Source organism: Anguilla anguilla, chromosome 18 (genome assembly GCF_013347855.1).
Source record: "Anguilla anguilla isolate fAngAng1 chromosome 18, fAngAng1.pri, whole genome shotgun sequence".
In the NCBI taxonomy this organism is placed as follows: Eukaryota; Metazoa; Chordata; class Actinopteri; order Anguilliformes; family Anguillidae; genus Anguilla; species Anguilla anguilla.
In genome coordinates this window covers 3725066-3742110 of record NC_049218.1, presented here as the reverse complement: position 1 = coordinate 3742110, position 17045 = coordinate 3725066, and the positions used below count along the sequence as shown (strand labels likewise).

At 44.1% G+C, this 17045-nt stretch overlaps 1 protein-coding gene across 1 annotated transcript; it reads left to right on the top strand.

Annotated features, from left to right (window-relative positions):
• The first annotated feature begins 991 nt into the window (after nucleotides 1-991).
• pyroxd2 (pyridine nucleotide-disulphide oxidoreductase domain 2) lies at nucleotides 992-16961 on the top strand. Its single transcript, XM_035400507.1, has 16 exons — nucleotides 992-1218; nucleotides 1888-1907; nucleotides 2766-2859; nucleotides 3746-3819; nucleotides 4686-4841; nucleotides 7074-7227; nucleotides 7721-7782; nucleotides 8442-8539; nucleotides 9095-9236; nucleotides 9994-10128; nucleotides 10272-10344; nucleotides 10866-11022; nucleotides 11655-11809; nucleotides 13045-13151; nucleotides 13892-14012; nucleotides 14714-16961. The coding sequence occupies exons 1-16, from the start codon at nucleotides 1098-1100 to the stop codon at nucleotides 14782-14784; spliced, it is 1740 nt and encodes a 579-aa protein (XP_035256398.1). The 5' UTR covers nucleotides 992-1097; the 3' UTR covers nucleotides 14785-16961.
• Nucleotides 16962-17045: the final 84 nt, after the last annotated feature.

Below are 17045 nucleotides of genomic sequence, written 5' to 3'. Positions count from 1 at the left end.
CAAACTTCTGTTTACACCTCTCTCCTTTATATCTCTCTCAAACGGCCCTTGGACAGGCCTTGGTATGACAGTCGCCCATTTCTTTAGGTTTTTCTGAGAAACTTTGTTGCTTCCTTCAGAAACCTTGACCAAACGCCTAGTTCACTGGGGTTCTTCTTATCAGAACAGCTTGTCCTCTTTTGATATTATACACAGTATAATGCAGCTTTCACACGCTTTTGATCAAGAAGTGACATTTTGCACACAATGGTTATATATCCAGTAACCTTATACCGCATGGTTATATGCTTAGCAAATGTACATTTAACTATGCAAACATTTATTAGGAAGATGCTTTTATCCAAAGCTATGTACAATAAGTCCATACCAAAGGTCATTGGAACAACTACAAAACACAGGTCCAATAAGGTGCAATACTCATTTTGTAACAGTTATTCACAGCCAAGAACACATAAACATTAGTCAAACTAGGAGGCATGACAAGCAAGATACAAAGTACAATATAAGTTCTGGAAGGAGGTATATGTAACATGACATCTTCCAATATAAAATTATTTTTTTAAATCATATTTGTGAACACAATTTTCTGAACAAAATACTGCTACTACTACTAATACTACTACTAATAATAATAATGCATTTTATTCATGTGCTTTTCTTACAACACCCAAAGCATTGGATCATTTTTAATTAATTAATTTTTTTTCACAATTTTAGGTTAGCCTACGTGGTGATATGATAAAACAGAAACATCCTTTAAAAATTAACTCCATATTTCCCTTAATTCATGTACAGCATGCGTATGAATATATTTGTCCTCCTCGACTTCATTTCTTGTTATATCTTAATGTGCAACATAATTCACGAGAGACGTAAATATATACAACAGCACTCAGTGCTCAGCTACGTGTTTTGGTGCTCCTTGAAAGCGGTATTGGACAGCTGCTCGTCCAATATTTTGTCAGAAACAGATGTCTGCTAATTTGGGCGGAGCTAAAAGGCTTACAAATATGTAACTACGAGTCGAAGGTCGCCGCTCGGAAAGTACCGCGAGGGAAGAGTTGCCGAGGCGCGGCAGAGTGTCGGTGAAGTTCGCCATGGCCACTGCAGTTAGCACTGGCCGTGCATGGCGGTCTGTCTCCGGTTTAGGGGCCGTCACAAGGGCTTGTCACGCGACAGCGCTCAGAACACAGTATGACGCGCTGGTCATCGGAGGAGGTAACGACAGTTAAATCTACGATGTGGGCACAGAGTTTAATCTGTTTTCGCGCAATTTCTTGCGACTGTATAGTCAGAAAGTCAGTGTAAAAAATAAAGCGCGCTTAATGACGGATGATATCGAGCTGCTGTTGAAATAATTACCACCTGAGTGATACGGCTCTGTGTGCTGTGTCCCCAATATTTTCAGCGACCACTGGATAAGAAAAAAAAACAGCGCGTGGCCTTCTCGCATTTTTCTCTTTATAACTTTATTCGCTGCAGGAGTTCCCACTATGCCGTGTGTAAAGCCAGCTGCCTTCTCCATTCTCGCATAATCGTGCACTTTGAACTGTAGTTTGAGGAGTGAACAACATTCATTTGCTGGTGATCTAATACACCGATTGCACACTGACCGCTGAAATGCAAATGTAAAATAAATAACAGGCAATTAAATGCGTCCAAGGGCACGCGCACAACGTCAGTAATGGTGTTTTACGCATATGCTCATTATCCAGTCTGCGTTGTTTTTTTGTTGTTGGTTTTTTCTGTCCTTCGGCTCGTTTCGAGGAACAGTTTCCTGAAACGTCGCAGAATCCCAAGAATGGCAGCTGCTGATCCGATCAGATCCGCTGTCCCCCACTTCTCGCATATCTATAAACACCCACTGTACTATTTATTTCTTTACAGGTCACAATGGACTGGTCGCGGTAAGTTTTCCCATTTTTATTTGTTACTGTTAAGATACAAAAACATGAAAGTAATTACACAAGTTACTCAAAAGTGCAAAGCAGTATCACATTTTAAATGACCAGTAGTTTGCAGTTGACTTAAACACACTTTTTGGTTAAAATTATAACGAGCTAGCACATAAAATAGTTAAAGTTTAATGTATTTATTCTGCCAGCATGCAGAATCGTAGGTCAAAACTTAGCAGAAGCGTCTTTGGCAGGAGTTACTGTGAGCCTTATAGGGTCTGTGTGCACCAGCCTTTCGCTATGTGATCTAGGCATTTTTAAGTTGTGGTGGATGTGCCCGTCTCCCTGAGTTGGGGTGAATGTGCCTGTCTTAATGAGCTGGGTTGGGGTGAATGTGTCTGTGTTTATTAGTTGGGGTGAATGTACCTGTTTTATTGAGTTGGGTTGGGGTGAGTGTGTCTGTGTTTATTAGTTGGGGTGGATGTCCCTGTCCGTATGAGTTGGGGTGGATGTCCCTGTCTGTATGAGTTGGGATGGATCTCCCTGTCTGTATGAGTTGGGGTGGATGTCCCTGTCTGTATGAGTTGGGGTGGATGTCCCTGTCTGTATGAGTTGGGGTGGATGTCCCTGTCTGTATGAGTTGGGGTGGATGTGTCAGTCTGTATGAGTTGGGGTGGATGCCCCTGTCTGTATGAGTTGGGGTGGATGTGTCAGTCTGTATAAGTTGGGGTGGATGTCCCTGTCTGTATGAGTTGGGGTGGATGTCCCTGTCTGTATGAGTTGGGGTGGGTGTACTTCAGAGATTCGGGGTTCCCCAGGTGTGTGTGTTCAGCAGGTGTGTGTGTGTGTGTGTGTGTGTGCGTTTCCCAGGCAGCGTACCTTCAGAAAGGTGGCGTGAACACGGCTGTGCTGGAGCGTAGACATGTGCTGGGCGGAGCCGCTGTTTCCGAGGAGATCATTCCAGGTAAGGCCCGCTCTGTAGCTCATTAATAATTAATGTTTTAGAGGAGATGATCCCAGCTAAGGCCCGCTCTGTAGCTCATTAATAATTAATGTTTTAGAGGAGATGATCCCAGCTAAGGCCCGCTCTGTAGCTCATTAATAATTAATGTTTTAGAGGAGATGATCCCAGCTAAGGCCCGCTCTGTAGCTCATTAATAATGAATGTTTTAGAGGAGATGATCCCAGCTAAGGCCCGCTCTGTAGCTCATTAATAATGAATGTTTTAGAGGAGATGAGCCCAGCTAAGGCCCGCTCTGTAGCTCATTAATAATGAATGTTTTAGAGGAGATGATCCCAGGTAAGGCCCGCGCTGTAGCTCATTAATAATTAATGTTTTAGAGGAGATGATCCCAGCTAAGGCCCGCTCTGTAGCTCATTAATAATGAATGTTTTAGAGGAGATGATCCCAGCTAAGGCCCGCTCTGTAGCTCATTAATAATTAATGTTTTAGAGGAGATGATCCCAGCTAAGGCCCGCTCTGTAGCTCATTAATAATTAATGTTTTAGAGGAGATGATCCCAGCTAAGGCACACTCTGTAGCTCATTAATAATTAATGTTTTAGAGGAGATGATCCCAGCTAAGGCCCGCTCTGTAGCTCATTAATAATTAATGTTTCAGAGGAGATGATCCCAACTAAGGCCCACTCTTTAGCTCATTAATAATTAATGTTTCAGAGGAGATCGTTCAAGGTAAAGCCCACCCTTTAGCTTATTAATAATCAACGCAGAACACTTTTAAATTCGCTATGGAGACGTGAGAGACTGACTGGCTGGGAGACAGGTGCATGCTGCCTGGATTCTCCTGATTGGTCCAGTCCCAGTGCATAATTCCAGGCCTCTGCTTTCAGGCTTCCATTTTTCCCGGGCATCCTACGTGCTCAGCCTGCTCAGACCCCACATCTACAGGGACCTGGAGCTGAGAGTGAGCCCCCAGACCAACGTCCCGTCCAAACGCTGACCCAACATCCCGCCAAACACTGACCCAACATCCCACCAAACACTGACCCAACATCCCGCCAAACACTGACCCAACATCCTGCCAAACACTGACCCAACATCCTGCCAAACACTGACCCAACATCCTGCCTAACACTGACCCAACATCCTGCCAAACACTGACCCAACATCCTGCCAAACACTGACCCAACATCCCGCCAAACACTGACCCAACATCCTGCCAAACACTGACCCAACTTCCCGCCAAACACTGACCCAACATCCTGCCAAACACTGACCCAACATCCCGCCAAACACTGACCCAACATCCTGCCAAACACTGACCCAACATCCCGCCAAACACTGACCCAACATCCTGCCAAACACTGACCCAACATCCTGCCAAACACTGACCCAACATCCTGCCAAACACTGACCCAACATCCTGCCAAACACTGACCCAACATCCCGCCAAACACTGACCCAACATCCCGCCAAACACTGATCCAACTTCCCGCCAAACCCTAGTCCAAAATCTCGCCGAACATTGCTTCATTTTACATGAAGGTGACGGTGACGGTGGTGTGGAAACTGCCATTTGGTATGATGGGGTGCAACTTTTTCATCCAGGGGAAAATAAGTCACCTGTTTGGGGTGCAACTCTTATAAAATTATATTTTAAAAAAATCTTATAAAAAAAAAAGTAAAAAAAAATAATAATAATAAGAAAAATAAAAAAATAAAATAATAATAATAATAATCACAGTGAAAATATATTCACAACAACTGGTCTCTCTCTCTCTCTCTCTCTCTCTCTCTCTCTCTCACCCCCCCCCCCCCCCACCCCCTCAGAAACATGGGCTTAAAGTGTACATGCGGGACCCTCACGCTTTTACCCCCATGCTGGAGGAGGGGGTGGGGGGCCGCCCCCCCAGGTCTCTGCTGCTGTGGTCAGACATGGATCAGAACCTGCGTGAGATCGGGAAGTTTTCGGAGAGAGACGCCCAGGCAAGTGCCACTCGGTCTGTGCAAGGCTGTTGTGACCCAGGCATGGAGGGGGGGGGTGGTTCTACCTCAATTCATCATGCTAATGGGTTAACAGCACATTCTGGCAAACATGCTGATCTGTACACCCTGCAGCCAAGGGCCTACCTTCACTTTGAATATTGAAATGCACAGACCTCAAGAACTGTAACCCTGTAAGGGGGTCAGGAAAGGCATTCCCCACCGGAAGACATTTTTTTAAAAAGAACTTTTTGTGAAAGTATCAATTCTGGGGGGGAATTATAAGGGCTAAATACTTACAGATCAGTGCAGAGTACTGATCAGTGTATCCCAATGACAACATGAAATCCACATGAAACATTGTTATTTCATGAAATTATTAGTCTCATCATCATGCTATATTATTGGAGGGGGGTGGGGGGTGGGGGGGTGGGGGGGGTGGGGTGGGGGTGAGTTATGTGGCCAGTTTTGTAAATTTTAAAATTTGTAAAATCTATTTGTTTCATGAAAATGGTTACATCAAGGTGGTTGAATAGTTTAAAATCCAACTATTTCTTAGAAAGGAAATATGCTTTAGAACTAGGAAAGCCCTTAATCAGTCTGTTTTTTTAAACACCTCACATGTGCACACCAGTGCCTTATGACATGAAACTGTACAGCAATACCAGAACTTCACAGGAACTCATATTTTTCACCAGCACTTCAAAAAAAAACAGGACTGTGGAGTAGGATTAATATCTGAACTCTGTGTTTACGTGAGGTCAGAATGTACAGAAGTTAATGTTTGTAAGGGCTGAGAGTCTGTGGTCATTGTGGTTATTTCTGTAGGAAACCCTGAAAAGTGCCAAACTCTGAGTGCTGTGTAGGTATGGGGCATGCCCCCCCAAGGCATAACTTTGGTGAGATGGCATAACTGCCATCCCAATATTTGAATGGACTTGGCACTTTGCTGCTAATGAAACTGACACGTGTGCAATCATTTTAACTTATTTTTTCTGTGTGAAGTGGGTATGGATTTATGATAAGCCTGTGCATTTATTCAATGTGTGGATTCTAAGGGAAGGGTTTGTTTTATGAATCCAGTAAGTCTGCCTTTGTCTAATTTATGTTCTGTGAGCAACTTCCTAACAACTGCTAAGCTGACGTGACAGTAAGGTATTGAATTAAATTCACTGAACTGTTACTAACTGCAGCATGTGGAATAAAAAAAAATATTGTATTTGTTCTTTGTGAATGGCCAGATGGGGCGAATTAACCCTTTTTAAAAATTTTATTAAACCATGTTAAATTTTCTTTGCACGCTGGTCTGTGATTTGGTGCGTAGCTGTTTCCTGGTTATGCTGTAGTTTACAGGCCAGTCTGTGTTTTGGTCCGTAGCTGTTTCCTGGTTATGCTGTACTTTACAGGCCAGTCTGTGGTTTTGGTGCGTAGCTGTTTCCTGCTTATGCTGTACTTTACAGGCCAGTCTGTGTTTTGGTCCGTAGCTGTTTCCTGGTTATGCTGTACTTTACAGGCCAGTCTGTGTTTTGGTGCGTAGCTGTTTCCTGGTTCTGCTGTACTTTACAGGCCAGTCTGTGGTTTTGGTCCGTAGCTGTTTCCTGGTCATGCTGTACTTTACAGGCCAGTCTGTGTTTTGGTGCGTAGCTGTTTCCTGGTCATGCTGTACTTTACAGGCCAGTCTGCGGTTTTGGTGCGTAGCTGTTTCCTGGTTATGCTGTACTTTACAGGCCAGTCTGTGTTTTGGTGCGTAGCTGTTTCCTGGTCATGCTGTACTTTACAGGCCAGTCTGTGTTTTGGTCCGTAACTGTTTCCTGGTCATGCTGTACTTTACAGGCCAGTCTGTGTTTTGGTCCGTAGCTGTTTCCTGGTTATGCTGTACTTTACAGGCCAGTCTGTGTTTTGGTGCGTAGCTGTTTCCTGGTTATGCTGTACATTACAGGCCAGTCTGTGGTTTTGGTGCATAGCTGTTTCCTGGTTATGCTGTACTTTTACAGGCCAGTCTGTGTTTTGGTGCGTAGCTGTTTCCTGGTTATGCTGTACTTTACAGGCCAATCTGTGTTTTGGTGCGTAGCTGTTTCCTGGTTATGCTGTACTTTACAGGCCAGTCTGTGTTTTGGTCCGTAGCTGTTTCCTGGTTATGCTGTACTTTACAGGCCAGTCTGTGTTTTGGTCCGTAGCTGTTTCCTGGTTCTGCCATAAGGTCGTGTGTCTCGTGTTTCGCGTCTTCCTCTGCAGGCCTATCCCGCCTTTAACACTCACCTGGAGAAGCTGGCAGGCGCCATACACCCCCTGCTGGACGCGCCCCCGGTGGACATTCCTGGGGTCACCCAGGGGCCCCTGAGGAGACGGCTAGCTGCCCTTAGGACCCTGAGCCCCCTGATAAAGTCCGGTACTGAGGCGATACAGTCAGACACGCACACAGTAACATTGCCCAGTGTTAATTTGACTCGTACTCTGTAAGAGTTGATTTAACACTGGACATTTCATTGAGTATCCACATGGACCCCAAGGCCCTTGATATAGGCGATGCAGAGTCAGATTTCCACATTGTGGTAAATTGGACAATGTTTTCAATTCAAACTTAATTTTTTCTGATAATTTGCTTTTGGCTCTGACCACAATTTTTGGATCTGTGTGTGATAAATTTTGGTTGAAGATTCGTGAGAATTTTGTGTGTTTCAATGCTATTTTTCTAGTATATTTTCTCCTACAATTTTATCTTATAATTGTTTCTTATGCATTTCAGGAGCACTAAATGACAGTTCTGAGATGGTCTCTGTCCTTGGCCATGTAAAACATGGCACATCACTTTCACAATTCCCTCACTCTAGGAGGAAGAATGTCAAACTTGACGCAATTTGCCATTGTGTTTTGTTAAAAAGGGTTTAAACTGGGAAAGAACATTCCTGACTTCTATGAGCTCATAACTGCACCAATACTAAAGGTTTGTAAAGGTTAGCTGATTTTAAACTGATCTATTTTTATTGTTTTTTTTTGTGCCATTCTTTCGTCCCTGGTCTGAGAGAGCTGTGATGTTGGATCAGCTGGATGTGCTGATTTTGATAAAATTTATGAAACACACAATAATATATGCCTTTTCATAGTTATTGCATTATTAAAATAAAGATATATTGTGAAAAACATTTTCTGAAAGGGAGTACAATAATAAATATTATGCCTTTAAGAAATGTACAGGTTCATACATTGGATGCTACTGTTTTTGGCATGGGATCCTCTTTCGACATAAATGTGTTTAGCATTACCCTGAGTTAGTGCTTTGTGAACGTCTGTGCTATTAGCATCACCCTGAGTTAACGCTTTGTGACTGTCTGTGCTATTAGCATCACCCTGAGTTAGCGCTTTGTGAACGTCTGTGCTATTAGCATCACCCTGAGTTAGCACTTTGTGACCGTCTGTGCTATTAGCATCACCCTGAGTTAGCGCTTTGTGACTGTCTGTGCTATTAGCATCACCCTGAGTTAGCACTTTGTGACTGTCTGTGCTATTAGCATCACCCTGAGTTAGCGCTTTGTGACTGTCTGTGCTGTTAGCATCTCCCTGAGTTAGCGCTTTGTGACTCTCTGTGCTGTTCCTGGCCTGCAGATTCTGAACCGCTGGTTTGAGTCGGAGCCCCTAAGAGCCACGCTGGCTACGGACGCTGTGATTGGAGCCATGACCAGCCCCTATAACCCTGGTAGCGGGTGAGCACCATTTTATGACCAGCTCTAGTAACCCTGGTAACAGGCGAGAGTGTTTATGACCAGCTAGTATCCCTGGTGAAGGGTGGGGAGGCGATCATTATGAACATAATACAAGGCTCTTTGTTTATACATATATATATGAGCTATGGAACGAGCAAAGCTGGACATTTTTGCGAATTTTGTAATCCCGCATAGATGGATATTATTAGTTGAAGAAGGAAGAAATGTCTGGTAAAAGAGGACATCTGGTCAGCCTATGAGATGCATATCGGAGAAGTGAAAGAGATCTGATTATGGATCTGATTCAAACTGCCTGTCTAAACAAAGATTAATGCGACAATTAGATTTTAAGTCTGCACAAGACTTGTGGGAAGTCTGCGTCTCAGCTCAGCCATGGGAACTGAGATGTGGACTTAGAGTAGGTGGCAGTGAAATTCTATGCAAAGTAAGAGGGGCTAAATGTAGATCAGTGACCTGTGACCTTATGTCCAGCTGAAGTCCTGTGGTGCTGGTTTAATGTGGACGTGTGTCATACTGTGTGATTTTTTTTTTTAGGTACGTTCTCCTGCACCATGTCATGGGCGAGCTGGAGAAGAAGAAAGGGGCGTGGGGCTACGTGGAGGGCGGAATGGGAGGCGTTTCCAAGTCCATCGCCAATTCGGCTCGCGCCCACGGAGCTGCCATCTTCACTGAGCAGGTACCGCTTCCAGGTCAGAGGTCGCTGCTGAAGGAATGGTCATTTCGACAGCTTTAAAAGGGAACTCTACCCTTGTTATTTTGTACGTTCTGTTTTATCCCCAGAATAATTGGAGTGACCTGTATGTAATGCATCTGAACTTTCTTTTGTATCTCAAAAAGATGTGATGATGTCATTGGGATATAACTCCTCCTCCTCCTCTTATTATTTAAGTGACTGAAGGTGTCTTTTGAATTGGAGAATGACAGATTTGTCACCTCTAAATGTTAATCTCAGTATTTATGAATTTACAATGAAAATTGTAAGATGTAACCTAAGGTTTGGAGTCTGATGTCAGTTTCTTCTGCGCTGTAGACTCCTCAAAATTTTCTGAATCTGTTCTCTACATTAGGGGAAAGGGAGGACTTATACTCGGGGAGGACTTATACTCGGGTGACATCATTGTTTGGAGTGGGGCTCCATACTGTACATTCCTTTGTCATGGGTTGTACATGTGACGCGTTATGTGACCAACATATTAAATAATGAGTTTTGGCTGAAGCTCCCCTTCTGGAGAAGGGGAAAACATTTTCCTGACTTTCTGTCTCTTGTTTTATTTCTGTCTTATTTTCTGTCACTTGTTTATACATTTCTTCAGGAAAGCAGCCTTGTTTGTGGCAATCAGCCTAGTTCCTGCAGCTGCCTTGTGGCCATCAGAATGGAACGCTAATGTCATTCAGTGAATTCCCCTTACTTCAACTCTGTGTTGTCTTATCAGGAGGTGGAGCAGGTTTTGGTCGGTCAAGATGGCCGCGCCGAGGGTGTCGTGCTGAAAGACGGGTCCGAAGTGCGCAGTAAAGTCGTTCTGTCTAATGCCACTCCGTACGTCACCTTCAAAAAGCTCACTCCACAGGTGAGGTCATCTGTGAACTGCACTTCACCGCCATTTTCTGGAGGGAAGTCGTTTAATTTGAACCCTTTGAACTGTTACTGTTGTCTAGGTGATGCTTCTTTGAGGCCCAGCTCATTTGACTCATTTGTTTTAAATGTTCGCAGGGGTCCCTGCCTCCAGAGTTCATGAAAGCCATATCTCAGATTGACTACACCTCTCCCGTCACCAAGATCAACGGTCAGTTCGGTTCTCATATCAGCTGCTTCAGTACATTGTCACAGTGCTGATGGAGCTGTTAGAAAGTATATATCATGATTGTTCTACATGGCGTTCTACATGGTTGTTCTACTTTGTTTCTGTAGCACTTTGGTGTTACACACGTACCTCCTGTACCACTTATCTTACATGTACCAGTCTGATTTTTTACTCTTATCATTATCTTCATCATTATCTTCATATTGTAGCTTGTTGTCATGCCTCCTAGTTTGACTTAATATTACTCTCTGACCTAGTCTGTGCTTACTGTGTGAACTGGACTAAATGTGTTCCTGGCTATGAATAACTGTTACATAATGAGTACTGTACCTTATCTGACCTGTGTTTTGTAGTTGTTCCAATCACTTTCGGGATGCACTTATTGTACGTCGCTTTGGATAAAGGCGTCTGACAAATAAATGTAATGTAATGGTTGTGTGACTCACTGGGCTGCCGGACCCAGAATGTCCGTGTGACTCTCTCCTCTCTGACTCGTCGGACAGTTGCTCTGGACCGGCTGCCTAATTTCCTGGCTGCCCCCAACGCTCGGGACGGGACCCCCGGCCCGCACCACCAGTGCTCCATTCACCTGAACTGCGAGAGCGTGGACGTGCTGGAGGCGGCCTATCGGGAGGCCAAGCAGGGCCGCCCGTCTACACGGTCAGTCACTAATCGCCGAGCCCGGTTCGCGTCAGAACAGGGGTGCTGGGGGACTCATCCGGGTAAGGCGTTGTTCTAGAGCAGCGGCAACCAGCCCAGTTCCTGGAGATCTACCAACCTGTACACTTTCATTTCTACCCTAATTTGGCACGCCTGACTCTACTAATTTGCATCTCACTGAGTTGTTGAATGAGAGGTGCTTTGTTTAGGGTTGGAGTGAATAACTTCAGGACGGTATGGTAGATTTCCAGGAACAGGGCTGGGCAGCCGTGCTCTAACATGTCTCGTTATCCGATGACTGCTTGTTTTGAACCCGCCTAAAGGGGCTGAAGAGCATGTTTAAATTATTAAACTGTTGTCTTTTTTTTAGTATTAATTAGACTTAATATAATTCTTAGATCATATTCATTAGACGTACTGTAATTCTGAGATAATAATCATTACATTTAAAAGTTTTCATAAGACTTCAGGCAAATCTTTTGTAATATTCATTAGACAACATTATGTAAGTTCAAATTAATTTGGTTATGAGGCCTTACCAGCAGCTCTGATAAATGTAACTTGCCTTGTTTTTGCACTTTGTTTATCTCCTGTCATGGCTGCTGATGTTCGTCCTGCCTGCTGCCCCCCAGGCCCATGTTGGAGATGTGCATCCCCTCTGTGCTGGATCCCACTCTGGCGCCCCCTGGCTGCCATGTTGTGTCTGTCTTCACGCAGTTCACTCCTTATTGGCTGGAGGGGGAGCGGGCTTGGACAGAGGCGGACAGAGAACAGTTTGCGAACACCGGTAGGGGACTGACATCGTAATTTTCCCATTGCTCAAACAGTACATCGGAGTCAGGAACATTGGTCACTCCCATAGAATGTACCCACCGATTACTTCTCACCACGCTGACAACCACCCCATCTTCTGAGCACAGATGCCCCCACTACCCGTCCCAGGGTCCAGGTGTCTGCTATCGGTCCCAGGGTTAGTTGGCATCCAAGACCTTGAAGCAACAACGTCAGTTACACATTGGCCTCAAAACATTATTAAAGGAATGAAAACAAGAGATTCAGGATGTAAAGTCACAAAGAAACATGTACTGTAAGGCATTACACCTCTGGCCAAAGGCTCTGGGTTAGACTAAGGCTACCAGATGGAGTGGACACATACTGTGTACTTCAATGTAAATATATGCACTACTCGGCCAAAAGTATGTGGACACCTGACATCCAACATCTCATTCAAAATGATTGGCATTAATGTGGAGTTGATCCATGCTTTGCTGCTATAACAACCTCCACTCTTCTGGGAAAGCTTTATATTAGATGTTGGTTTTCCAATTTATCCCAAAGGTGTTGGATGGGGTTGAGGTCAGGGCTCTGTGCAGGCCAGTCAAATTCTTCCACACTGTTCTCAGCAAAACCATTTCTATATGGTCCTCACTGTGTGCCCGGGGGCATTGTCCTGCTGAAACAGGAAACGGCCTTCCCCAAACTGTTGGGGAAGCACAGAATCATCTAGAATGTGATTGTATGCTGTAGCATTAAGATTTTCCTTCACTGGAAGTAACGGACATAGCCCAAACCATGGAAACAGCGCCAGACCAAGGCGATTAACACTTAGCACTTGACACTGAACACTTGACATGTAATACTTACCACTTAACACTTGTAACACTCAGCTAGGCACGCAGCCAGTTTTATGTTGTGTTCGGAGCCAAATGTGAAGATATTTGAAATAGAACTCTTGCACAGTAAACCACATAATACAGACCTCTTGGGTGGATCAAGCATGTAGAGAATCAAAATAACATTGGTGAAACATTTTTGCAACAGATTGCACCCGTTTTTTCAGTTCACCATAAACAACTGAATCACCAAATTACATTTCCGGCACAGATTGAATGTGGAAGGAGCATTGAGATCAGAAATCCGCTGTTTGTTCAAGGTCAGTTCATGACAGTGTAAGGTCGAGGTGGGTGTACTGTAGATGAGTTGTATATGGTGATGTCACCCCTGTTCTTGTGTCCTCCACAGTGTTTGACTGGATCGAAAGATATGCTCCTGGGTTCAAAAGCTCCATAGTGGGCAAAGAGGTGCTGGCTCCCCCTGACCTGGAGCGGATTTTTGGCCTGACCGGCGGGGTGAGTGTCAGGGTTCGAGGCTGGTCACCGTGGAAGTAATTTATCTCTGAAGCTAAACAGGTTTATGGCTGAGGCCTACGAACAGGTGAGAGATAAGGACACGTTACTATTGAGAAGCTTGGCGAACTGCAAACAGGCTTACAATCCTGCGATCGCTGTGTTTTGATAAAGCAGTGACTCTGCATATTGAAGATCCTTCCTCTCTGTGCGTGTGATATGGATGACGACATTGATGGAATTATTATGCGACTTCAGGATAGCAGCTCGTGGGGTTTAATGCTAAGATCAAAAGCACCTATTCTAGCAGTTCGTGTGACATATAAAGCGCAACGTCTCATCTGAATTTGTTCTTTGGTAAAATCAAAATATGTGTGTTTGGAAACAAGTGTGAAGAAGAGGTTTATTATTTACTTAATACTTTATTATTTATGCAAAGTCAATTGAAGTACTTTACGAACCTCATAATAACGACAAACTGTTTGCCTGTAGAATTAGCCTATAGGCCTGCACATGTTTCATGAATCCCATGCAGGAAGTTTTCTTGCGAACAAAAGTAAGAAATTAAGAAAAGTTTTGTGAATGAGGCCCATTGTCTCTGTCTCAGATAAATTAACGTAGAAGCTAAAATAGTGTGTGATTTTTATTATGGAAATAGCTGAAAAAGAGTACAGTGCTTTCCAAAAATGTGTTTCAAGATTAGTCAGCTTCATGATTTTTTAACTGCAGCCGTCTCCTCACAGAATATTTTTCATGGCGCAATGTCATTGGACCAGCTCTATCTGGCACGACCTTTGCCCTCCCTCTCAGACTACCGCACACCAATCAGAGGCCTTTATCTGTGTGGCAGTGGAAGTCATCCAGGTCTGTTCTTGCATAATTGTTTGTCTACGTACGTTGTGTTTTTCCTATGGTACAACAATCCTAAGACTGTGGAAACACAGAACACTGTTACAACCTTAGAAAACAAAACAAACATTTGCTTGTGATATTTATAGTTCAGGTGTCATAACATCTTCAAAGCTTTGCGCCTTTATATTTACATTGATATCCTTCCAGGCATTTGTTTTGCATTAGGAGTGCTAGTGTGCCTCGGGGGTAAGCGGAAGTGTGGCTCCTCATGCAGATAGCACTGGACAGTACAGTGGTTTTCCCAGCAGTCTAAATTCAAAAACTATGGTGCGTTTTCCGCACCAAGTGGTATGTGATGGGTCACACAACAAAAATGGCATAAGAGCAACCAAAACTTGTGTTATTACTGTTTTCACTGCTGCACAACCAATTGCCCCTCTTGGGACAAATAAAGTTCTACTTGACTTGACTTGAAAACGGAAGCGCACATTCCCAGTCTTCTCATTCTACATCTTTCTCAACTGTTAATCGCGATAGTTGATAACTGATATTTGCTGCCACCTACTGTTGTGGAATGTAATCGTCTTTAAAGAGTGCATATTAATCTTTCAAGCCCAATGAGAAGGGACACTATTTAAGGCTTTATGTGCCCCCCTGCTTTAAATGTGTAAGTAAGTTTTTAACGCTCGCATGTGACCCTCCCTGTTTTCCAGGCGGGGGTGTGATGGGGTCTTCTGGATGGAATGCTGCTATGACCGTCCTCACAGACCTGCGCAGGGGCTGAGTGAGATGAGCAAGGCCCGGGGGGGGGGCCGGGGGGTGGTGTGGTTCTGCAGCCCCACTCACCAGATACCCCAGAGCTGCCCTGCTTCACTACACCCTCCTCCCTCCCCCCCAACTTATTCTGCACTTATAGAGGCAGCTAAACTCATGGGGCATGCACATGCACACATGCACCTACACACACACATGCACACGTACACATGCACCTGCATACACACATGCACACGTATACATGCACCAGCACACACACATGCATGTACACATAAACCTGCACACACACATGCATGTACACATACACCTGCACACACACATGCATGTACACATACACCTGCACACACACCTGTACACACATACGCACACACTGACACCGATTCAGATGACCATCCTCTCTGAACTAGATTGTGGGGATGTGTTCTACAGATCTCCATAGGCTGGAATTGGCTAACCCTACCTACAAAATCCTACTGACCCCCAAAGTCAGTGCTACTCTGGGGCACCCCCTAGTGATCCCCAAAGTCAACCCAACTCTGGGGCTCTCCCTGCTGACCCCCAAAGTAAGCCCAACTCTGGGGCTCTCCCTGCTCACCCCCAAAGTAAGCCCAACTCTGGGGCTCTCCCTGCTGACCCCCAAAGTAAGCCCAACTCTGGGGCGCCCCCTACTGACCCCTAAAGTCAGCACTACTTTGGGGCGCTCCCTAGTGACCCCCAAATTCAGTGGTACTCTGGGGCACTCCTCGTTTCAGCTTGCTGCAGACTTGGACTGGCCAATTTTGTCTCTGTTCCCATTCTTAAGTCTTTGATTAACATCTTAGCACATGCTTCTGCTTCAAAAATGATCCGTGACTATTGTGTCTTGATTTTTATTTAATGTCAGTGCTGTATTTTAAATTCCTGTTTCTTTATATTATAGTGATAGGCCTCTTGGCCTGGCTGTTCTTGTAAGTCCAAACATGTTCTCAATTAACTTGCCTGGCTGAAGATTGCTTTAATGAACACACATACGCACATGCACACACAAACATGGGTGCACACGTACATAAACACAGACATGCACATATGCGTTTTAACATCTGTTGTGAATCCAAAAGTAATTTGCGGAGTGAAACGACGAAGTCAGGAAAAACAAGCATTTTGGTTGCAATTCCGTCTGATTGTTCCAAACATCACGTGTCCTGCTGATCATCAAAGTCTGGAAATTTTTGAATAGAGTAAACCTATGAGGGAGCATAGGATCTAAAGCTGGTGGGTGGTTGGGGCTAAGAAAAGCCCTGTGACATAGTATAATGCAGATAGACTCCTGAGCCGTATCTACAAAGCTGGAGAATCTGCATGCAAACAGAAGTGTGTATGTTCATTCCAAGATAAAATTCCCTTTTTAAATTAACGTGTTTGCAGAGACTAAAGTGTTTTCAGTCAAAATAGTGGAAATCCGAAATTGGGAGCAGACGTGCCAAATAAAATTAGATGCTCGCATTCGGTTAAAACTACATTTTTTACTCTGTCGCACTGTGAGCTTACATGCTACTTTCTTCAAACACCGACACCTTCAGTTTAATGTATTTCAAATGTGTCATTGTGTGCATGCTTTTAATACCAGTTTCACTTAGTTTCTGTGAGGGCGGCACGGTGGTGCAGTGGGTAGCACTGTCGACTAAGAAGGTCCATTGGTATGAGTGAGAGCAAATGGTGCATTGGCAACCTGTCCAGCGTGTATTCCTGCCTCTCACCCAATGCATGCTGGGATAGGCTCCAACACCCTCCGCGACCCTGACCAGGATCTAGTGGGAATAGACGATGGATGGATGGATGGATGGATGGACTTAGTTTCTGTGAAGTACCCACATTTTGTTCTCACAGCACAATCACTCTAGGAAACCCAATATTTTGGTTACTGTATCTGACCCCTTAGGCTTGATTAAACCTTAAAACTGGACTTTACTTCAACATTGCTACAAACTATTTGTGAATGCGACATTTAGGCCTAATTAGCATTGAGTATGATTCATTACTAACTGTTGTACTTAAGGTTTAGACGCACTGTCATGTGCACCTCCTTTGATCTCTACAGTAGATGGCTTCATAACAGTATTTGCTAAATGAAAAACAATAATAATATGAATCTACATCTAATGTGTGTGATCTTAGTGGGAAAGCGACAAATAAATGTATTTTTCAGAACATTATTGTGTGATTTTGTTATTTAGAAGTTAGCAATTGAAGGACAGGTTTGTAGAACTTCATATTTACACTTGTATTTTGGAG